The sequence below is a fragment of the Carassius auratus genome, chromosome 2 (genome assembly GCF_003368295.1).
Source record: "Carassius auratus strain Wakin chromosome 2, ASM336829v1, whole genome shotgun sequence".
In the NCBI taxonomy this organism is placed as follows: domain Eukaryota; kingdom Metazoa; phylum Chordata; class Actinopteri; order Cypriniformes; family Cyprinidae; genus Carassius; species Carassius auratus.
In genome coordinates, this window is record NC_039244.1 from 20841991 (window position 1) to 20867016 (window position 25026).

General features: G+C 34.9%; 1 protein-coding gene across 1 annotated transcript in view; it reads right to left on the minus strand.

Moving 5' to 3' along the window:
• The window catches only part of LOC113120274 (ephrin type-A receptor 3-like), a 105964-nt gene that overhangs the window by 21891 nt on the left and 59047 nt on the right, over positions 1-25026 (minus strand). The window contains exons 7-11 of the mRNA XM_026290192.1: positions 24226-24388; positions 21254-21362; positions 2000-2067; positions 1557-1682; positions 576-761 (exon numbers count right to left, since the gene is read on the minus strand). Of these exons, the coding sequence (XP_026145977.1) occupies positions 576-761; positions 1557-1682; positions 2000-2067; positions 21254-21362; positions 24226-24388 (652 nt within the window). The remainder of the gene's footprint in view (positions 1-575; positions 762-1556; positions 1683-1999; positions 2068-21253; positions 21363-24225; positions 24389-25026) is intronic.

The window sequence follows — 25026 nt, forward strand, 5'->3', positions numbered from 1 at the left end:
GTTAAGTACAGTTTTATTAGTCTGTACTTCACCCTACTTTTGCATAACATTCCCTAATGAAAAGTTCCCAAGTAGCCAAACAGTTCCAAATTAAAAGTTAATTCAATAATTTGTTTAGTCATGTTTAAAGCGGGTTGCTCTTTAATACATCTGCTATAGCTAGTCTTTGTCTTCCAATCCCCTTGTGTGGTTGGATCCAACTCAACAAAGCCATTCAGGTGGAACAGTCGAGCTCTGTTTCTGTCCTCCCCAAATTTGAGCATGTCAGCGAGTACAGCACACCTCCATATGGCTCTTAATCACAACGCCAATAAAAAACACTTTGTAACCGCTGTGGCGGAAAAGGGTTGTTGGTGTAGTCACAATAATCATACATTGTTACACTTGTGCTATTAAGCCATGCTGTATAAAAATTGTACAGGGCCAAGAACTCAGCAAAATGATTCCTGAAAGCACTTTCGAGAACAGCTTATTTTCCCTTCAGTGCTTACAATGCAGTGTATGTTTACTTTTACATTTCAATTCGTAATTTAAAAGCCATTAAGTTAAGACAAGAGTACATGTTAGTCACTTACATCTGGTAACGACTCCCTCCAGTCTGATGATGTTGGGGTGGTCGAATTGGCCCATGATGCTGGCCTCGCTCAGGAAGTCCCGCCTCTGCTTCTCTGAGTATCCTGCCTTTAGACTTTTGATGGCCACGTAGATTTCTCTCTTGCTGGGAAGCTTCAGACGGCCACTGCATACCTCACCAAACTCCCCTGGCAAAGCGACACACAGCCATCATCAGCACACCGGCATCAGAGCAGATTTATGAAGGAAAATATGCATAAACAAAATCCTCTTGACAGGACAGCACTGTGACTGCACTCATTTTAGTGTATACGTTTAAGATTTCTTTAGGAAAATGGCTTCTGAGGTAAAAAAAACTGCTGATATTGAGGTGTATAAGGATAAAATACTGAGCTGACTTTCTTTTGTTGAAACCGTAAATGTGTTATCACCCTAAAGGGGTTAATTTTCCGATAATGTCCAGATACATTATCCAGCTTATATTGCATAAAATCAATCAATCAGACAATCAAATCAGTCTTGATTCCTAGTGAAAATATATAAACATCCATAAAACTAGATATCTTTTCTGCATATGATATTACAACTTATCAAGACATATTAAGACATTAAAGATTATAATGGAATATTTCTTTATTTTAGTTAAGATATTAAGATATATTTAGATATATTTGTTTCTGTGAAACAAGACAATGCAGAGATATGCGATATTAACAGCTCAGTATTTCAAACAATAGCTTTGTGTGTGTGGCTTACAATCGGCAGACGTTCTATGAATTTCTTTCAAATAAAAACCACTGTTTTTTTATGTACATTGGCACACAACTGCGCTTACACACTGAAAACACTGATAAACATTTCATGAAGTGAACAAACCTCAATATTTAAGGAGACATGATTGCATAATGTATATTTGTGATTCAATACTGTTTTATTATCATTTTCTTTCCACAATTTGATCTATAGAAGAATAAGTCTCTCACCTGCACCTATTACTCTCTCTATATGTATAGTGGAGGCATCGATTTCCTTGGCAAACTCTCGGACGGCTTGATTTGGGTCCTCGTAGGTGTGGGGGTGAATGTATGTTCTGCTTCCTGGCAATTTCACTGCAGTAAAAAATAAATAAATAAACAAATAAATAAAAAAGACCACATAGGATTTTCACACTGGGATTTTGAGTCCAAATGAATTGCCAAGACACGACTGCACCATAAAACCAAACAACCTCCTAAAATAGTTGAAAAAGATCAACTCTATGGTGAGGTTGAGTAAGAGGGTTTTTGATTTATATTACATTCTCACAGCTGAGACTGGAATACAGACCTTTTACATTTATGTTACCTCTAAAAAAAACTGTTTGTTTTGACAATCCATTATGTATAAGGGTTTAATGTGTTTGTGTGTGCTATTTTGGCCACTGTACCTCTCCCGTTCTGAAACTGCATTTTTTCTTCATCTGGTTCTTGCTTCGCTTTAATGTATCCACAATGTCTGCAACACATAAAACAAAAATAAAAACATCACCTATAAAAATTTAGATTTGTATAAACCATTCATAAAATTGCCATTCGGGTCTGTATGGGAGTAAGCAAAAGATCATCTCCATGCTGCTGAAGAGATTAAATTTCCTTCACATTTTAGACTCAATCACTGTTTTTCAGTCCAAATATTAAGCCTTAATTGAGTCTGAACACGTCTGAATGAGTATGCCATCTAAAACATGAATACAAGTGTTCAAATGAGAGTTTGAGTAAGTGTATGCCCTGATAAAAGTTTGTCTTTGCATGTGTATGTGTGTAAGTTGAGCACACTAGCACATCTGCTGGTCTCCAAGGGCACATTGGAATGTCTAAAAATAAAATACCCATTGGTGCTCTGGGTCTCCATGGGTACGATTCTGAAACCGTCTGCCTTCGCCTGCAGCAGTATAGTGCAACACACCCAGTATAAAAGCTCTTAGAGGCTTAGCAACATTTTAAACATCCCTGCAAAACAACAGCCCCCCTAACAGTCATTTGTCAACTAAATGCAGCAGCAGTTTATGCATAAAAAACCCTGAAGTGAATCTCCTAAAGGCATTTCATTTAATGAAATTAAATAATAGCTGTTTCACATTTCAATTGAACAAGTTCACCTTTTAGTTGTTACAGTACTGATGTAGTAAGTCAATAAACAAATAAAGGTGCCAAAAATCAAAATAATAGAAAAACATTCAAAAAGTTGAACAGACAAACAAATAAATTAATTAATAAATTAATTAATTAAACAAGGTGTCTGTAATTAAAGTAATAAAATAAACAGTTGAAAATGTGGATAAATCAAACAGTTTAACAAACAAATTAATAGATAAATAGTGCCATTAAAATAAACAAATTAATGCAAATAAATAATTAAATAATAAATAAATAAAAGTGCCAGTAATTAAAATAATAACATTAAATAAACATTCAGAATTTACTTGAATAAACAAACACCATTCAACATAGCATTATTTGTAAACATTCAGCCCTGGTGCCAGAGACGATATAAAATCTTTCTCTATTAAATTAGATAGGAACAATACTAGCATGACTGGAAAAACTGTGACTGCCTTTGAGTGTGCCTAGAAACCCATATCTGTACCTTCGCACCTTAGAGCAGGTCATGAGGATGCTTGACTGAAGATCAGAATCTTGACTGAACTGAATCAGCCTCTGCAGCTTCCCACATGTAACTGCCTGATCTTTCATGCTTCCTTGCAAACAGCATTACGCTTTAATGAGAGAATTACATTTCCTTTATTCAGGTTCTTCTCTCCCCTGTTCCTGTGCCGAAACTCCCTTTGGTAATTTGTCTCAAAGTAAGAATCGCTCATGACAGCTAATCCGAGAAGAAAATGTAGAACTCTCTCATTACAATCAAGGACTAGTACATTTTAAAATCATCTTTTGATTATAATTGGTTTGGGGTGAGTTCCAAGGTGTCTGTAATAAGCCTGCTCTCCGTTCGGCATGGCGAGGGAGCGGCTGAGCTCGTGATAAGAGTCGGCAGCAGGGAGACAGATGAGCTGGAGGCTTCTGGCTTTTAATTTGGCAGTAATGATGAGGAGAGGGGCCGCCCATGCCAGGGTCACAGGAGCCCAGCCATGGTGAGTTGGCAGACTGGAGTTGTGATTGCGTGGTAGAGAAGAGTGATAATGATTCTGTCTTTGGCAAGCGTACCTCACTCACACATGTGTGTGTACACCACATAGTGGAACTGATTGCCAGTGTTCATCATGCTCCATGTCTTCAGTTTGATGCTGATTTTATTTGGCTGAATCAAACATAAGCTTGTAATCATGTAAACGCCACTAATTGGCTGGACGGATGGATACCCTAAGTGTGTGTGTGTGACTGTGGAAACCTTGACTCATCTTGTCATTTATGTCAAGGAGAATGAAGAAAATGTGGCATATTACAAGATGAATGGCTAAAGGTCTTCAAAACTAGAAAACAAGCCATTCGTTAAAATCTTAACCTCATTATCTTTTTTGAATGCAATCTGACAAATGGGAAAATATACGCAAATATAACAGCTGTTTATTATGAAAGCACTCAGCTATGCTTTCGGGAAAATTACAAAAGAGCATACCGAAATACTATGTGTGTGCATATTGTGACAAAAATGTAGCATTTGTTCTACTAATGTTCTAATTTATTTGTATCGTGCATGCTGCGTATCTCTGTATTAACTTTATTTACTATATGGCTCAGCGTTACTGTCCGGGCAGAATTATTGAACCAACTACCAAAGACAAATTTGCAAATAACCTGCCTACCCGTACCCATAAATACACATTAAATAGTCGAAAATAACCAGACACCACTCAAATTTAAATATTCCCTCAATGTTTAATAGTAATGACTGTATGAATTTATTCACTGATAAAATAGATAATATCAGTAATACAATAACAAATGCAGATTCTACAGCGTCTAATACTTCAGTTTCATCCATGGCACCCAAAGATAAACTGCAGTGCTTTACAACTATAGGACAGGAAGAGCTAAATAAACTTATCACTGCATCTAAACTAACAACATGTTTAATAGATACTGTACCCACTAAATTACTGAAAGAGTTGTTACCTTTAGTCAAAGAACGGCTTCTCAATATTATTAACTCGTCATTATCTTTAGGTCATGTCCCAAAACCATTTAAGCAGGCGGTTATTAAGCCTCTTATTAAGAAACCACAACTAAATCCTAGTGACCTGGCAATTCAAATCTTGCATTTAATTCTAAACTTTTTGAAAAAGTCGTGTCTGCTCAATTGTGGGCCTTCCTGCAAAAAATTATCTGTATGAAGAATTACAGTCAGGTTTCAGGCCTCACCGTAGCACAGAAACTGCACTTGTTTAAATTACAAATGACTTGCTTTTTGTGTCACATCAAGGCTGCATCTCATTGCTAGTTTTCCTTGATCTTAGTGCTGCGTTCCACACCATAGATCATGACATACTCATAGATCGATTTCAAAACTATACAGGTATTCAAGGGCAGGCTTAAAGATAGTTTAGATCCTACCTGTCAGATCGCTACAACTTTGTTTATTTAAATGGGGAGTCATCTCATTAATCACCAGTAAAATATGAAGTGCCACAAGGATCTGTCCTAGGTCCTCTGCTATTTTCAATATATATATGTTGCCCCTTGGTAGTGGTTGACCGATATGTGTTTTTTGATAGCCGATGCCGATATCTTGGAAAGCAGGGGGGCTGATAGCCGATATAAAGCCAATATAATTAAAAAAAATATATTATTCTTAAATTTTAAGAAATTTGAAATCATTTGACAATGGATTAAAAAATTAATGTGTAAAATAAACATGCGTATACTTTAGATGACCAGGTATTTTTCACAAATTAATAAATCTTTAATAAAAATATAAAAAAGGAAGTAAACACTGTAGTCAATGGGGCACTCAGTATTCTGGGAAGATTGTGTGCACTGGGAATAATATTTTTAAAATAAAGGTAGGGTAACACAAATTTTACATACAGCGCAGTCAAAAATTACATGAATATGACCATCATGGGCAAATGCATAAAGCGCAGCATAATTTGAAATCATGAGTTTAAAGTTTAAAGCATTCGATTCCCATGGACCGACTGTCACACACAGAACACGCGATCATGCAGGATACACACTTCACAAGATCTCACAAGTTTGCAAGGTTTGTGAAATTACCTATGATTTACACAAGCTCCAGTCTGGACCCTGAAACAACATACAGAACTACCAAATTTTTTTGTAAGTGTGATTGTATCATATAATAATTGCTGTTAATATTGTTAATCTTCTGTTTGACTATGTCTTTAATTGATTTATTTAATATGCACATAAACTGACAGTGACTACTGATAAGCTACTACTAAATATTGTAGAAACTTAATTTTCTGTAAAGTTGCTTTGCAATTATTTGTATCCTAAAAAGCACTATACAGATAAACTTGAATTGAATTGAATGTTTTGCAAGGGCTGAATCCAATACCATCATCCTTTTATAGATATGCTTAAAAGCACAACAATTACATTTGCAGCACTCTAACATCACTGTTAGTGTGTCAGATGGCATTGTTAGTCATGTTTGAGTCTTGTGTTTGGAAAAAAAGTTTCAAGCATTACAACTAGATAAATAGACAGAACGATAGATAGATATACCCAACTGATAAATATAATGACATAACTATATTATGACAGGACAACAGCTCAATAGACAGAACAACCAATAGAACGATAGCTCAATAAATAGAATGAATGAAAGAAGGATCAAATAGATAGAAAGACAGACGTGTTCAATTTACAAACTCAATACAATCTCATGAACTGAAACCGAGATTAGTTAGTTAGTTATTAGCAACTAGTTGTACAGGCATCCTATTGTATGACCCACAATATAACTCTATTTGTTGTTAGAAATCCAATAAAGTCAGAGTCATGTTAAAATAGTAGTATTTTTCCCTTTTTTTTACAATCCAACTGTTTCTACAATCATTTTCTGCTTTGAAATGAAAACGTGAGCATTCTATGGTGCATATGTCAACAGCTATCATACATATCCATTACATAGAGTGTGTATGCAGATATTGAGGATCACAAATCTTATGAAGCTGTTCTCACTGTATGTCTGTTTGGCTGACGGTCCTCTCAGAAAACTAATGAGAAAATGAGCATTTTATATTGACAAAGTGTCTCCCCTTGAAGAACATCATCCTGATGAACGACTCTAATCTTACAGTGTTCCTCCAATAAATGAGTGAACACTGCTTGCTTTTGTTCAGCAATGGCTCTGCTCTTACAGTACAACCTGGATACCATGAGGACAAATCACTTTGTGCTACCTAATGCACTCTCGCACTCTTTCTCCGGAACATTCTGCCACCCAGGAGACAGACACGAGATGTTCGCTAAACCACAGTCTGGTTTTGTACTTTGCTGACGGGAGAAAAAAGATGTTCCCGCTCTATGTGAAGGTCTCGCACATTCAGGTTCATATTTCCTCATTCTCTAAGTTGCACACTCAATTTACCTTCCCGGTCTAATATGCTGTCACATGAGAGCCGTTCTTCATGACGGCTTCCAGCTTTCTGTCCTGCAGACTATATAGCATTGCTTCTATAAAGAATAGTTCACCTAAAAATGCTAATTATATCATCATTTATACACCTTCATGTAATTCTATATGACTTACTTTCTTCCATGATTTAAATTTTTAAACATATCCTCCTGGGCACTCTTTTGCCAAAATGCATCATAAAAGTATAACAAAAGAAGTCCATTCAAATCAGTCATCTGAAGCCATTCAATACCTTTTTAAGAAATTTAAGTCTTAAAAAATCTTAACAACCAACATAGCTCTTGTTGACATGTTCATAAGATTTCATATTAGAAGTAGGGATATCTGATTCATCAACTAATAATTCTAATAGTCTAATATTTCCAATGAAATGATTGTTCACAGAACCGTCTGAATGATTTGTTCACTTTTTTCTTTTAATTCTTATTACAAAAAGCTATTCCATTGCTTCAGAAAACCTGGAATGTAATGCATGCATGGATCATATGGACCAGTTTTTTATTTTATTTTGGTCATTTTGAAGCTTCACTGCACCCGACTTTTAATCATTTTGACTATACAGAAAACATTTTATAAAATGTACCTTTATAAGAAGAATCCTAAGAATTTGCAACAAATGACTAAATAATGACAAACATTTTTCAACTATCACTATTCTTTATATTTTATAACTTTTATTTAGAATTAAGCAGCATGACTGTTTTTAATATTGATAATAATGCTAAGAAAAATATTGCATATCTAGAATGATTTCTTAAGGATCATGAAACAACATTCGACTTTGTCATCAAAAGAATGTCAGGAATTTGATATACAATATGGAAACAGGAAACATAATTTTAAATTGTAATAATATTTAACAATATTACTGCATTTTTCATCAAATAAATGCAGCTTAGGTAACATAAGCGACTTCTTGCAAAAAAAAAAAAAAAAAATGCAAGTAGGAATACAACAGCTTGTTATGCCATTTTATGTATATATTAAACAATGTTTGAGTTATTTTTATTCTTTCCTTCTCTCTTACTTGACCTTTTTGCTTTTTGGAACATCCACCTCCATCGTTCCTCCCCTCCCTTCATCTCTCTTGCTATATTTTCACATCTACATCTTGACACTCTTTGTGGGTGTGAGTTGGAGCAGGGCTGATGATAGTGCTGACAGTGTGCGTTCTGCTCGGAGCGCTCAATTGGGCTGCAGCAAACTAACGCTATTGAAATGAGACTTGGGGAGAAAGTGACCCACTGTAACAGGAACCCTAGAGCTGTAGAGCCCATTCCCGTCGGCCTCTGCCCTGAGAGCTGAGCAGACTAAGGCGTTTTTTTTATTTCCCCATCTCTGCGAGGTGTCTGGTGTGAAAACGGCTCTCCCCAAAACAGAATTTCTTTAGGATCAAGAACACTGTTCAGCTCAGATGGATGGATGCCTTTGGAAGAGAGTCTGATACCTTTAGTAAATATGGATGTACAAGGAAGGCATTCAAACCAGTCTCAAACTTAAATGTGACTCTAACAGAAGTTCAAAGGCCGGAAAGACAAAAAGGAACTTCTCAACCTTGAATAAACCTTCCCGAAATTCTAACTTTAGATAAATGATGACAAACAAGCTGTATAATGAGAAATATTTCATATGACAAGCAGGCTTTCTTGATATTCACAAGAGTTGATCTAGATGTTTTGGTGTAAACGGACTACAGAAATAAGAGGATGGGTCAGGGTTCTCCTCTATCCTCCTAGCATTCCATTCTTCTCCATTAAAGCCTCCCAAGCCACATGTCCTTGCCAACTGTTTCTAACTGACTTGCAATTAGGTGGAAAAAATGGTTCAGATATTCCCATGACTGCCACTGCCCTTACCCTTGCGCTCCAGCAGTGTGTTGAATTATGATCCCGGCATCTTATTTTACTAACACAAAGTGGACCACCTTAAAAACGGGACCAAGAGAGTCAGCTTCAAGTGAGCCATTCGCCAAAGAGTAATCAGTGACTTTCTGGTTAAAGTAATGACCCATTGAAATATCAGTCTGTGTATTATGAACTTGAAATTAAAAATCATTTTTAACCTTGATTTTTATTCAAATGAACATGGATGTTTATCGTAGGCTTCTGCAAAATACACACATGTGACCTCCAGGCTGACTTTCTGTACTACACCGTTCCACCTTTAAAACCTTCTTCTCATCTCAGAGTGATGAATGGCAGGTGGTCTTAAATGTTGACTTCCTGTTTGGCATGCGTCTGGGCTGAGGAAGAGCTGTAAAACCCGAAAAAAGCCTGCAAAGGGCACAGCATGAAGTTATTTCCTACCGTAATGCTTAATTGCTTGTTTGATTACACTGAAAAAAAGTTTTCAAGCAGTACCTCATCTAATTAATAATTTGTCTTTCAATTTAGTTTACAATTATTTGTTTCATTTTTCAAATAATATTTATTTCGTTCAAAACATTGTTGAATATAAATATTTTTCATTAAGTGCTCAACGGAAAAATATTTGGATGAATGTACAATTTCGAGCATGCCTGCGCATGCGTATTAAACTAAAAAAGTGACGACCAGCCACCTGATCTTAATTCAGGGTTCCCACACATCCCTGCAAATGTTTACCCTGCAATTCATTTTGTGTTTGAGTAGCTGGCTATGGTTCGGCAGTTGGTTCAGTATTTTTAGTAGTATAATCTGTCAAGCCTTGGCAATCAGCTGTTCTTAATGCTGCCAATTTATTTAAGTTTACATTGTATTATGACGGTGTACGCAACAACTCCATACTTGCGTTCTGTTTCAAACTTTTTTTTTTTTTTTTTTGGCCGGTGGATATTATTTGTTGCATCATAAAAAAAAAAGATTTCTGATGGGAAAAAAAAAAAAAAATCCTAATTCAATGCTTGTCGAATTCCACAGATTTAAGAAAATGTCAATGTTTGCCAGCTACTAAATGTTAAAAAATGTTTAAAAAAAATCTGAAAATGTCAAACTCAGAAGAATGTTAAAAATCTGACACTTTAGTAGCAAGTTACGGATATGTAAAATGTTAATAAAATGATGTATTGAAAATTATTGATGTCTTTTTGGATTAGATTTGTATCAGATGCTATTAATGATGTTTCTTAATGGGAATCATGTTTTGATGTTTCTTAATGGGAATCATGTTTTATTAAATTAATGTTTTTATTTGTATAAAACTAAATTTCTATTAACTATTCTATTAAGATACATTAAATCTATATCTGTTGGATTGGATAAAGTTAAATATTTCTAATACATATTTCTTAAATTTAAAACAATTGTTTAATTGAATCTTTATATATTTGATTGAGAAAACTAAATTATTCTAATATTTCTTAAATGAGAAAGTTTGTTTTAATTAAATCTATATCTTTTTGTTTAGATCAAAAATAGAATTTAAATTAATTTACTTTCATCAACAAGAAAAATATACTTTCTATCAGGTTTTACTAAATAGTTTTCATAGACAGAGAAAATATTGTTTAGAGCAAGTTATTTATTTTTAATTGGTACAAGTAATAAAATATAGATGTGAACCATTACCCAAAATTTTTTTAATTGGTTGAATGAAAATTTTTTTTCAGTGTACCTTGTGTTTTTTTTTACAGCATTAAAACAGGAGGCGACCAACCTTAGCCTTTCATTTGACAATAAGCATGTGACCTTGATATAACCACCCATGCTTACGCCACAAAACAGCCACGGTCAAGCTGTTATGTGGATTTTACTTTTTATTAATGGGAGAACTAAGGAAGCGTATTACACAGAGTGACCTTCTCAGGTCTGCAATATATTTATAGCCAATTCTTGCAGCTAATGCTGGAATTCTAAAAAGGTTTTAGCAATTCTGGTTAATTATTCTATTTAAAAATACTTAATAAACACTCGTATACAATGTATTAATCTGAACTACAATGTTCACAGCCTGATCCTGTAGAATAACTTTTAAAATTATTATCTTAAAAGATCCAAAAGGGAGTTATTGCATGATTGGCACAGAAGAACCATTTTCCACTAACTTTTCCAAAAAAAAAAAAAAAAAAAAATGGAATGGAAAGCTTCCATGGTCATTAAAGGTTCTTCATGAACCACAGATACCAATACAGAACCTATTTTAAAAGCATTTAGAAATAATGAAGTTCTGATGCTTAACATTGTTAGTTCACCCACCTAGATTTTACAGACAATATTTATAATATTGTCATGATTTCTTAAAGATAGTGTTTCAGATATGAACAAGGTTCAAAATAAAGGTTCTTCAATGGTTCTTTGCAGCATCTTAGGTTTAACCCTTCTTATAAACAATAGCTTGTCATTGTATTGAGTTATAGCTACTGTTTTTAGATATTTAGAGATTTAAAAATCTGGGGCCGGATTCACGAAACATTCTTAAGAATAAAATTCTTCTTAACTGCCAATTTCTTCTTATTTTCTAACTTAAGAAAAAATAAGAATATTTTGTATTCCCAAATATTAATTTCAAGAATATTCTTATGTTTTTTCTTAAGATTGTTTTTAAGAAAAAAAATAAATAATAATAATTCAAATTCCTGAAAAGAATCTTCTTAAAAATCACAGTAAATAACTTCTTAAATTTAGGACAGCCCCAGACTTGTCCTAACTCCCAAAACATAATAATTATATAATGCATTTATTGGGTTATTTCAAATGATTTGTTATATTTAAGCATTATAACAACAGCTACATATAATACACAGGAGGACTAGGGATTTGCTTTTTTGTTTTCTGAAGGGACAGCGATGACTGTTAATGTAAACATGATCGCTCAGGTTTCACCTGTGTGTGACGCAGCTTTTTGCTGACATCAAAACTCATTAGCAACTCTTAAACGAGTCAGATAGGGAGCTTTAATTGAACACCATTAATCAAAGCTTATAAATACAGAATCTTTGGCAGTATTTAGCACATATGAATGCTCAGGAAGCAAAATTTTCTGTAGAAGTGCAGACTACGTAATGGAAGCGTTCACACAGATGAGAGCGCAAAAAGACGGCACAAAAATGAATGAAACATATTGCTGCAGCTTGAGACAGGCTATTTTTAAAAGTAACTGTTCAAAAACAGGCCACAATAAAAACATGAAGCGCCAGTCAAAGTCGCAATGAAAATATACAGTCATTTTGTGCGTGCTTATTATGATTATTAGAGGAAGCGCATGAGGAAATCTACAGGAAGCGCAAAAAAGAAAATAGTGTGAGTTTAGCAGTGCATTATGTATTCATTCAGATAATGGCTGTTATTTTCTTCTTAAGAAAAAAAAAAAATGTTCTTAAGAATATATTTGAGAATTTTTCAAGAATTGCACTTAAAAACACTCTCACGAACTTTGTGGAATTTATCTTTAAAAAAAAATCTTTTTTTTGTGAATCCGGCCCCTGGTTTCTGGATTTCTTAAGACAGTTTCTGGGTTTGGTGTTTTACTCCAAAATAAATATCCTGTCATTATTTACACATCACTTGCCATTACTTACATTACTTACTTCATTGTCATTCCAAACCTGTACGACTTCATTTCTTCAGCAAAGTTTGCCCCTACAGTTGAAGTCACTGGGTTCCAAAGGTACACTGAACCCCACTAATTTACACCGTATATGGACCAAAAAAAATTTATCAAATAAATAATTACAATTATATTTTGTGTTGCACAGAAGAAAGAAAGCCATACAGGTTTGCAATGGCATGAATAAATAATAACAAACTGTCGTGTTTTGGGTGAATACTGCATGCTGTTCAAAAGAACCTATCATTTCACATCAATTACTCTCTAAAGTTCTATCCAGCCCATATAACTCAAAGGTAAAATAATGCATAACAAGAGGATTTGAACCTAACTGCCACTGAACTTTAATTTTGAAAACAGCTGCATAATAAGCAGTATTTACACGTTGTTAACATCTGAAGCAAATCGCTTTCGGTATAATTCAGATTAGACAGCAGTGTCCGTGTTTGAAGTTAAAAACTAAGTAAATGCTTTTGAGAGGCTTCTATTACTGATGAACAAAAAGGAAAATTACGCAAATGATCTTGTCAACATTCAGTAATGAAGAAATTCTACAAATGACAGCACTTTGTTCTGAACCCTTTGTTCACTGCCACACCAAGAAAGAGAGAGTGAGAGAAATATCAGATTTGTTTCTCATCTAGACCACACACAATGCAGAACAAAAGAGAAGTTACAACAACACAGTGTCTGTACAAGATTAGACTCAAAAAATTGAAAATGAAGCTGAGAGAGATTCACAGAGAGGCTCTCCATAGTGCTTTAAGTGAGGGAGCGTTTTGGCCGGCATTGGCTGTCAGCGAGGATGATTAGCATAAATGACAGGATTTTTTTCAAAGATCAGATGATTTCTATCCATTCGGTGTGTGTGCCATAGTGCTAATAGGATGGAGACGGACAGAGAAATGCCTCCCTAATGCTTTCATCACACGGAGATGCTCTTCAGATTAATGGTAATCAGTGTCACCCACGTCTCCAGCTCATGGAGCCCTCGATGCTGAACCGCACGGTCATTACACTTTCAAGCAATAAGAGATGAATGTGAAACAAAATGTTTGTCCCTCGTCTCTGAATCCCTCATTTCTTTTAGCTACTTTTGCTTGGCTCCTTTCTCTGTTAGATGAGACCTGGCAGACCTCCAAGGCCGGTGCTTGCTATATAAAAAAATAAAATAAATAAAAATAAATAATAAAAGATTTACTTCAGCCTTACTAAATCATTATTAGTGAAAAGAAGAGATCAAATTGAAATATGTGCTAAATTCCAGGATGTGTTTCTGATTGGTGTGGAGAAACATCTCATTTGTTAACGATTCATTGTAGTAATTGAGAATGCAGGAGAGAAAATTGCAGTTATAATGATCCTGTTTTTGAGAGCTGCTTTTTTATTAGTTTGATTCAGTACAGCAGTCAGAATCCAATTAATTAAGGAGTCTGACCTCTGACATGATGACTAGTGTCGCCCTAATCTATGCAGGGGCCACGCATGTAATAAAACTCTCATTTGCTAATCACCCCAAAGAAAAAGAAAGTGCATGCTTTTGTTTTGGAGAAAAACGACAGTGTAAATTAGATGTGATAGCAAGTTCATTTTGGTTGAATTTTAATTAGAAATAACAAATACTAAGGACACAATTTGTTTAACAACGTTTAACAACGACACTGTTTAACAACAATAACATAATAATAATAATAAAAATAATATCATAAAATATTACCATAATGCTATTTGTATCATAATAAAAATATTATATAACAATCATTATTCTGTAATAATAATAAGAAAATGATGATTATTATTATGATTATTATTATTAACATGAACCCTGAAAACCAATCATGACCATTCACATTTCTAATGCCATAACGTACACCTAATTTCTTTTGTCGGTTTCAGCAAAGTTTTCTGAGGAAAGTAGTACAGTACAAGGATATTTACACTCCCTCCCCAAAGACTAAAAAGCTTGAAACACACAAACAGGCCTCTCACCTCTTTCCTAGCAAGAGGTTTAAGATTCCCTTCCTGTATTGTGCTTGACAGGCAGCAGCTTGCTCTGCTTTCATCATCTCACTGTTTACTTCACTTTCATGCTGACTATGCAATATTTCAGTCGCTACTGAAATCACACCACTCAAAATGAACTGAGCTATAGTGCTGTCCATTCTATAGAAACAATTATTAGTAGCGGCACCGCTGCCAAACAGTGCCTTTACCGACAGAGAGTATATTGCGGCGAGAGGCCAGTCCATCACGCTAAGAGGAAGGTAGAACCATTATACCTCTGGATAAACGTGAGAAGTATGCGTGTGCATGTGTTTGCACATGTGTGTGTAAATGAGAATGCATTGAGAAGGGTCCACTGGCTATTGACTTGGAAACCGAGCTCCTATGAAACTCTGTGTTCCCCATTCCAGCTTTTATAATGGGACAGCTCTTCCAAACAGTTTTGGCTCTAAAACGTCATTATGTCTGTTGTGCTACAATTTCAGGCACGGAGAGGTGCTTTGCTGTGTCTACTAGCAGCACAGATGCATTTGTACCAGGGCAGACAAACTAAAAGCCAAACGTTAAATTGTTAAATTGGTGCCATTTGGCCAATCAAAGTCATCCGACGTTACCATACCGAAGCACACTTGAGGTAAAACTGAACATTTCATGCAGATATCCATTATGAACATGGCAGCGCAACAACCTGTTGGACAGATAATAGGAGGATGAAAATGATCGAAAACATGTTTGAGAGCATGAAGAGCTCTCAGCTTTGGGTTCTTGGGAGAAACGTTCTACTTGCATGAGAGTAAGTGTATGAAGCACACTTTCCTGTCATCAAGTTTTAAGAATAACCCAAGGCCTGCAGCAGATGCTTCGAAGAGAACATCTCATAGACAAAGAGGTGCTGCCTCTCTCTGATTAAATCGACTTGAAAATCTTCCTGTGCACTTCATATTTCATTACAGAGACAAATCCATCTGTGCCATACTAGCATCATCAAGGAGATAAGTGAATGATCTCTTATGGAATCTCAAATTATTTCCACCATCATGAGAGACTGTATCTGAAAAATGAGGTAGAGTGGTTTGATCGCATGGTATACACTTAAAGGCGGACCAAAAACACTATAAGGAGGGAAAAAAACTAATGAGAAAACTAATGATGCACAATATAGCTCTAGAAATTTAAATCACAATTTGTTTTCTCTAAAACAAGCATAGACATGCCTGGGAAATCATCATCATCATGGTAATACGTTTCAATTGTTACAGTTATGCCGTTGTAGGAATGCTTTATTTTCCTCAATTAATTTATTCCGAAAGTGTCCAATAATAGGGCTCCCGTGAGGCCAACTCCATATAGTAAATATGTAGGCTAATAATAATTCACTATACAATTTTAAACATTTATTTAAAGTACTACTTAAACACCTTAATGTTTTGTTTGTTAGAAATGCAGATTTTCACTTCACAAGATGGATTCCTTGTAGATTATTGCGATGTTTTTTGTCCGCTGTTTGAGCTCTCATTCTGATGGAACGCATTCATTGCAGAGGATCTAATGGTGAGCAAGTGATACAATGTTAAATTTCTCCAAATCTGTTCAGATGAAGAAACAAACTTTACATCTTGGATGGTCCTATTTTTTTTATTATTGCCTAAACTAATCCTCAATTATTTAAATGATGGAAAATCAATGAGTCAACCTTTGAGATGAATAATAGTGCAATGCATATGAATCATACAGTTTGATAATTATTAAAAAATAATGTGCTTGCTTCATTTGAATGCAGCAGAAAATATGAAAAAATGTATTAAAAGACAAATATTGGCATGTGTACAATGCACACTAAATAATTAAGTGGTCCAATGCACGCTAAATAATTAAGTGGAGGATACTGGTTAAAAGAGATTATCCTAAAGGTCAGAGAGAGTAAGACATGGGAGTAAAATACACTCACTGGCCACTTTATTAGGGACACCTTGCTAGTACAAGGTTGGACCCCCTTTTGCCTTCAGAACTATCTTAATTCTCTGTGGCATAGATTCAACAAGGTGTTGTAAACATTCCTCAGAGAATGATAGCATCACGGAATTGCTGCAGATTTGTCGCCTGCACATCCATGATCCATCACATCCCAAATTTGCTCTATTGGATTGAGATCTGGTGACTGTGGAGGCCATTTGAGTAAATTGAACTCATTGTCATGTTCAAGAAACCAGTCTGAGATTAGGGCTGCACAATTAATTGAATTTCTAATTGCGATTACGATGCAACAATTACATAATCATTCAAAGCCAGTACTACAAAAATAGATAAACAATTAAAAATGCCCACATGCATTATTCTGTGTGCTTAAGAGGTGTTTGCAGTGTGGGGTTTAACACCCTGGATAAAATACATTTTGTCTAACTGATGTCTGTTGTTGTCACAACTGATGTTGTTGTCACTCTGTTGCACATGATGGATACGTTAAACGCCAAACATGTTAAAAGCAGAACAAAACAGGGCTACTCTTTTGAACTGCACGCCACACGGACCTTTTATTTGCTCACCTCAAAAGAAAACAGCTGAGCGCGAGTTTAGAGTGCATGCATTTATTACAATGACCAATCGCAATCACGCACTAAACAACACTGTGAAATCCAGTAAAAAGCACTCAAGTTCAACGCAGAGTTCTCCAGTACAATTAACGTCTCTTTAATTTAAAATTAGTAATTAAATTAGTTTTTTTAAAGCCAAATAAATCATAGCTGTTATTCTCATCAACAGGAGAAACAGTGCAACAAAGATCCGGTTATAAGCCGTTTCAATCCACAAATCACCCACATTTACTATAGTTTTACTGTTGTAACACTAATGCTAACAATAGTAAAGTGGCAGAAAAGTATGATATTCAAACGATCAAGTATTATTATATTATTAATATATTAAATATGTTAAGTCTCTTTTTCGGACCATTCTCTGTAAACCTTAGAGATGGATGTGCATGAAAATCCCAGCAGATCAACAGTTTTTTAAATCCTCAGACCAGCCCGTCTGGCACCAACAACCATTCCACGTTCAAAGTAACTTAAATCCCCTTTCTTCCCCATTTTGATGCTTGGTTTGAACTTCAAATCATCTTGAACCACATATAGATGCCTAAATGCATTGAGTTGCTGCCATGTGCTCATTTGCAATTTGTGTTACCAAGCAATTGAACAGGTTTACCTAATAAAGTGGCTGGTGAGTGTAGATTTTCGAACTTTTTCATAAGTTGAAAACAAAAATAATTGTCTGGCATTGATAAGAGCAGCTGTGATGTTTGATAAGTTGAAGAGCTAAACTTGCAGGAGTTTTCCAGCTGTTAGTACCCACCTGCCAAGTCTTAATTGCTTTTTAGGGAAACTGATTTAAAAAAAAAAAAAAAAATGAGTTGTCCAAATTTGATGACTGAATACCATCTGCCTGCTGTAACACATCCCAGTTTCTCCTGTTGTCCATATACAAGACCACAAATATTCTGTATTCTGTCAGCCAATGTTTGTCCCTGGTGCACTGAAAAAGCAAATTAAAATAGCATTATTTATTTATTTGTTTACTTTATTTTGATCTCAGCTGCTATTTCATTAATTCAAAAAGTAAAGAGATCACAGCAAATGGAAAGAAGAGAAAGGAAGAACTCGTGCGCTAATGGCTGCAAAAACTTTACTAAATTATTAAGTTATTATTGTGTAAACTAAAACTTTATTTCTATTGACCAGTGCGCTTAGTTTTTTTTATTGAGAATTTGACTGTATGACTGTTGAAAAAAAAATGTAAGATATGCTAATCATGCTTGCCTATTTTTTTTTTCATTCAACAAGGGGAATGCAGCTAATTAGCTGTATTTCAAACGATTATATTAAAGCATAGATCCCAGCCTCAAAATTCTTGTAGGCTACATGTATTATAGCAGTGCAACAGGCAATGCTGATGTTAAAATCTCAAAATAAATCTCTGTGAGCCAGATGAAGTACAAAAATATGCTAACAGTGCTAGCCATGTTCTTACAGACAGAAAAGGAAGAAAGAGACAGAGAGAGAGAAGAGGAGTATGGGGAATAGAGACAGAAAATAATGAAGCAAAACTAGCTGCAAGCTAGTGGTAAAAATACCGCAAGCCAAACAGCCACTCTGCTTTAATGTATGTTTATTATTTCGCTCATTCTTTCATTCAGTTGCTTGTTTATGCATTTGTTTGTTCACTCACTCGTTCACTTGTCTTTTGTTTCCTCATTGTTTCTCCCTTGTGTGATTCTTATAAAAAAGATGGATATACTTGGCAGCTATAAAGACCTAATGGCAAGAGGAAACAAAACGGACTCAAGAGGTCAAGTGGGATTTTAGCAGACCAAGACATGAGGAGCAGTGAGGTGATTATGTTCTTTGATCTCTCGTCCTGAAATCCTGCGCTGCATGAAATGAAACTATTCTCAATGTTTGATAGTAAGCCAATGGCTCAGCTTGAGGACATATAGCTGGCTGGCAGGGGTTATTGAGGTCTGTCTTCTCTTTGAAGAATGTTACAGTTTGCATAATCTTTCTATAGTATGTCAGACAGCTGTGTTACAGTGGAGACTTATGCCTGAGGAATAATCTTCTGGCAAACTTGCACATGGTGGAATAATAAAAAGACATTTGAGGGCCTCAAATTTGTGGGAAAGACTGTATATCTGCAGTATTTTAGAGAGTCTACAGTATAGCTTTTCTAACACATTAATACAGTACGTCTGAATGACTTATGTAAGCCCTATTTAATTTGGCCTAATTAAACATATCATGGTCATGTCTGCTATTTAAGTTGAACTATTTTAGCTTAAAATGGCAATATAAATGTAATTAATGTACAAGATTCATAAAAACAGCACAAGATGAAACCAAACAGTGTTTTAATTCAGTAATTCAACAAATTAAATAACTGCTTCCAATTTTATTATTATTATTATTATTTTTTTATTCAACAGATATTACTACTGATTCTTTAGAAATTATTCTAATGCTGGTGATTTGGTGCTCAAAAACCATTTTGTATTATTATCAATATATATAATAGTTGTGCTGCTTAATATTGTTGTGGAAACTGAACATTTTTCATGATCCATTGATGAATAGAAAGTAAAAAAAAAAAACAGCATTTATTTGAATAGTCAGTTTTGATCAATTTAATTTATCCTTGCTGAACGAAATAATTCATTTCTTAAAAATAAATAAATGAAATCACACCAACCCCAAACTTTTGAAAGTTAATATTTGTATAGACCAGTATTTACAAAAATAGCAAAGACTGAATGAATGAATGCAAGACGACAGATTTTTATCAAATACACTACATAACTACTGAACAAAACAAATCATAGTTTGCACAAAAAACGTAATCCATACGTATGAGCATTGCCAGAAACATTTGCGATTTGAAATCTGACAGTAAGAAATGTAATGTTCAAGGCACTGTATTTGTCAAGACACCTTAAAGGAGAGGAATTTAGAGATGCATCACCTCTGAAAGAGTCTGATGTACTGACAGTCACAGTAAAGACAACACACTGTCAAAATCCTCTCTGAAAATTTGCTGATTTAAATTCATTTTGTTAATTCAAACACTCACCCTAAAAATAATAGAGCTATAATCATGAGACTACTAGCAATTTTCGCCAATCGGCCATCCTTTTGTTTTTCTGTTCTCCTCCACTTTTGTTATCTTCTTTTACAGTTATCTAAGGCACACCGATCAACACATTCTGTTTTTCCAGCTTTCACTCCAGACTGAGAGCTCTAACTGGAAATGCATGAAGCTGCACTGGTTTGTGAGTAAAACCTGCCGAGAATCCCTCTAGTACATCACTTTTTCTGGTCTTGTGTATTCCAGTCATACATATTTATTGTTTTGGTTTATAGTTGAGTGGTTTGAGATTAATTATTTGTTGCCCGTGAATCCATTACGTGCATTTCTACATGCTCTCAGCAGGCAAACATGAGTCTTTTCTAGTCAATACTGAATAGGCCACTCAGCATGATAGGCAATCACCTCAGATCAATACTAATGTTTTTAGAGACTTCGGGCGAGCTTTGTTCGAGAAAGAAACCACTATTTAATTCAGTCATTCAGAGTATATTTATTATGAGTATTAATTTATAGGCTCAGTACATCTCATCCAACTGACTGCACTGTCTTTTCTGCTTCAGCTATTACTTGAAAAGCAAAGATACTGTGCAAAATGTCTCTTCAGACTTCAATTTCAAACACTTTCTTGGTTTTTAGGAGCCTATAAGACACACCTCACCGAGTGCTTGTATGGGCTGTTCTAGTTCTTTTAAATGCTTCGGCATGGAAGAATCCACACTTCATTTTCTAATTCAAGGTTCAATTTCCTTTAAAATTGTCATTTGACAGCAGCTCTCAGGTCTAACATACAGAAGCGTTTTATTTTGCTCCGTAATATCAGCCCTCAGGACCAGTACACCTTCCTCCAAGATGGTTTAGAAGTACAGAGCGACCGAAGCAAAAGGTCAGATGGTCTTAAAAGGAGGACTATTCTTACCGTCCGCTCACTACAAAACACGTCACCAGGAAGATGAGGAGCACAATGCCACCGGCTATGGACACCGCAAGGATTGTGGACTGGTTAGGGTCCCCAATAGCCAGCATATCTGAAGAGGGAGACAGGGAGAAAGAGACACATTTGCATCAGTTTTGTTTGGCCTCAAAGTCCCCAATGAGTTCCTCTGACTTGATCAAAACCCACAAGAAAGTTATTCAGATATTCATCCCACCCATCTATAATAATAATAATAATAATAAGAATAATAATAATAATAATAATAATAATACTAATAATAATATTATTATTATTATTATTATTATTATTAAAATGCATTACTTTATTATTTAAATGGCAAATATTAAACAAATCAATAAAGAAATATATTACTATAGTAATAATACTATTGTTATGTAAAATAACAAATAAGTATTTAATGATAAGAACAACAACAAAACTAAAATAAACAATACTGAAACATTAACCTTTTGTTTTAAAACATGCGTGTATATTTCTGTTTTAAGTAGACTTGCATTTTTCAAAATATTTGTATGCAGTAATGTGACATTCTATAGCCTATTTATGTTTATACCAAACAAGTAATGTAACATATTTCATAGAAAACCTTTGAAGATGTTATCTTGTATGTAACCTTTGAAGATGTTTGTGGTATCTTGGACCACAAGGAGGGTTAAATACTCAGCTTCAATATCAAACTTTACTTTGGTTCGTTCTGAAAAACCAGAACCAGCTGCGTTTGGCCACTAAATATGTAGACAAATGCATGAGTCAATTTTCTAATTTACGCATGGCATCCAAATAAATATGTTAACAGAGGGAATAACAGGCTCGGTTTGAAAGTTTCATGGCGAGTATATGGATTTTATGCTGCCGCAATCAACTCATTACTCAAAACAAATACAACATTTATCAAGCCTGGCAATGCATGAGTAACCGCCTCTTACAGGAAAATGAATATCTCCATCAACAGGAATTGATTTTGAATTTCATTCAACTCCATTTAAAATCTCAGTTATGCACCACATGCAGAAAGAGCTCGCAACTTTCCGAGTCAGGTACAGATGCATGAAATTTGCTAAATAGATATTAAAGCTATATGATCATACCAAGATTGTTTTGCCCATTTTTGACACTTATTTTGACAGGACAATGAGAGATATGACTGGAAAGACATTGAGAACAGAAAGAACAGGACTGGGAAAAGAGGCAAGCAAGATTCATGGTATATAAAAAATGGAAACATTTACAACCAACTTGCATTAAACATGCAAATGCCATTGGATACTATTATGCAGATTAATTTTAGCAGCCCTAAAAATGAATAAATAAATAAATAAATAAATAAATAAATAAATAAACTGCAAGTATAGTACTCTCAAACTAAAACTAACAATGAGTGAAAGTCACAAAGATAATTAAAAATAAATAAATAAATAATAATAATAATTAAAATTTAATTCAAAATTATAATGACCTAACTTCTAGCCAGTGGTTCCATAAAGAGATTTTTCTACATTATCAGACTAAACACATGCAATTTACAGTACTTCCCGTTCTGCTTTGATGTGCATCATATGAACAAATGCACACAGTGTAAGCCGTTTATGAATGTCACCGTGAACCAAAGGCTTAAGAAGACCAATTACTATACTGGACTCTATACTCTGGATAACTTTCAGCTTGGCAGATCAGGTCAGCTGAGCTCTGTGATATGCTTCCAGGGATACTCGCTGGACTGTGACATGCTTTAAATTAGGTGCATATACCACAAGGTCTCTGTGTTTGCTGTATGCCCCAAAGCCTTTTAAAATGTGCCTCCATTCTTTGATCCCCATCAAGAAACACAGACTCAACACAGCCTGGTTTGTCTTCACCAGACATGGCGACACACACTATGCTCACCTCACAACGAGCATAAATTAAATTAAATAAATGTATGCATTTAGCAGACGCTTTAATCCAAAGCGATGTACAGTGCATTCAGGCTTTACATTTTTACCTATCATGTGTTCCCGGGGAATCGAACCCCCAACCTTGCGCTAGCATGCTTGCTAATGCAATGCTCTACCAGTTGAGCTACAGGAACACTAAATAGTAGGTTTGGTAAATAAGTCATACACTAGCCAGTCTTACTGTTGGCATTTACTCTATACACTACCATTTAAATATTTAGGGTCAGTAAGGTGTTTTTTGTTTGTTTTGTTTTTTTAACAAAATTAAAATTGTATTCATCAAGGATGCATTAAATTGAGTAGAAAAAAAAAAGACTTTTACATGGTTACAAAAATACATTCTTTCTAATACTGTTCTTTAAAATTTTGTATTAATCACACAATCCACAAAATATGCTTTCAACATTGATAAAAATGTTCCTTTATCACCAAATCAGCATATTAGAATGATTTCTGAAGAGTCATGTGACACTGAAGAATGGAGTAATGTCTGCTGAAAATTCAGCTTTGCCATCACAGGAATAAATTACATTTTAAAACATGTTGTAGTTAAAGTTTTAAATGATAATTCGATTTCACAATATTATCGTCTTACTTTATCTCTGATCAAATCAGTACATTTATTGAATTAAATAAATGCCTTTTTCAAATACATTTGAAAAAAAAAAACTTTGGAATGGTAGTGTAGAACAGAATTTGTACACAAACTTTTTAATGCTGTCATTGTTCATGTCTAAAAATCTAGAAATAACTGAAACTACTGTATGGAAACAGAAAAGGCGTAATAAAGAATACATACAGAAACGGAGGTTAAAATGCCCAAAATAACATCACTATCTGATCACAGTGATTCTATTTGAGCTGGTTTGTGGTGCGCCCATGAAAAAATTTTGGTATGCTACTGATGAACCCTCAATAAAGTGGAACAAAAAAGAGGAAGAGTCTTAGGGAGGAAGTAAAAGAAAAAGAAAACTGCTAAGAAAAGTATAAAATCATTACCCTCATGACTGGTCTCCAGCTCTATCTCTCCACCGTAGTTGCCATAGCCTCCATCAGTGCGCGCCCTCACTCTGAACACATAGGTGGTGCCCGGCTTCAGTCCTTCCACTGTCATTGTGTGGGCTTTGGTCTTCAGAACCGTGTAGTTCTGGTCTCTTTGGTTCTGGAATGGAAAAACAAAGCAACATTCACTTTCACTCACAGTGAGATCGATTTAGAGATTGAGGTCAGACAATGATGAAACATTTTATGACTTGCATAGCATTCCTCTCAGATGTTATTGCGATTTTGAACTTATTCTACCATTCAAAAGTTTGGAGTTGGTTTAACATTTAATATTTCTAAAGGAAAATGTTCTTATGCTTACCAAAACTGGATTTGTTTCTGTATGAAATTATAAAAGTTATCAAGCCTTCTGTTAAGTCTTCCAGCAATGCTATGCTAAACAATGTTAACAATTCAATCTTGTTAAAGCTGATTGAAGTAAACGGCAGGGTGGCAGCATTGCATGTGCAGCATGTAGAGCAGCAAAATTTCTAAATTTCAGCACGTTAACACTGTAGCCAGTAGACTTCACAGAGGCAGATGCTGGAGTGCTAACAGACCAGGCAAAGGCTTTCATTTACACTGTTTGACATGATTATTGGTGTGATTATTGTTACATGAGTCAGACATCTGCAGTGGTGTGTAAATGTGAGTCTATGAATATTGTGTGTTGATTAATTTTATAGTAATTACCAAGCCTGCCAGCTAACACTTAACATGGCAGATTCACGTATTCTCTGATGCATATTGTACACA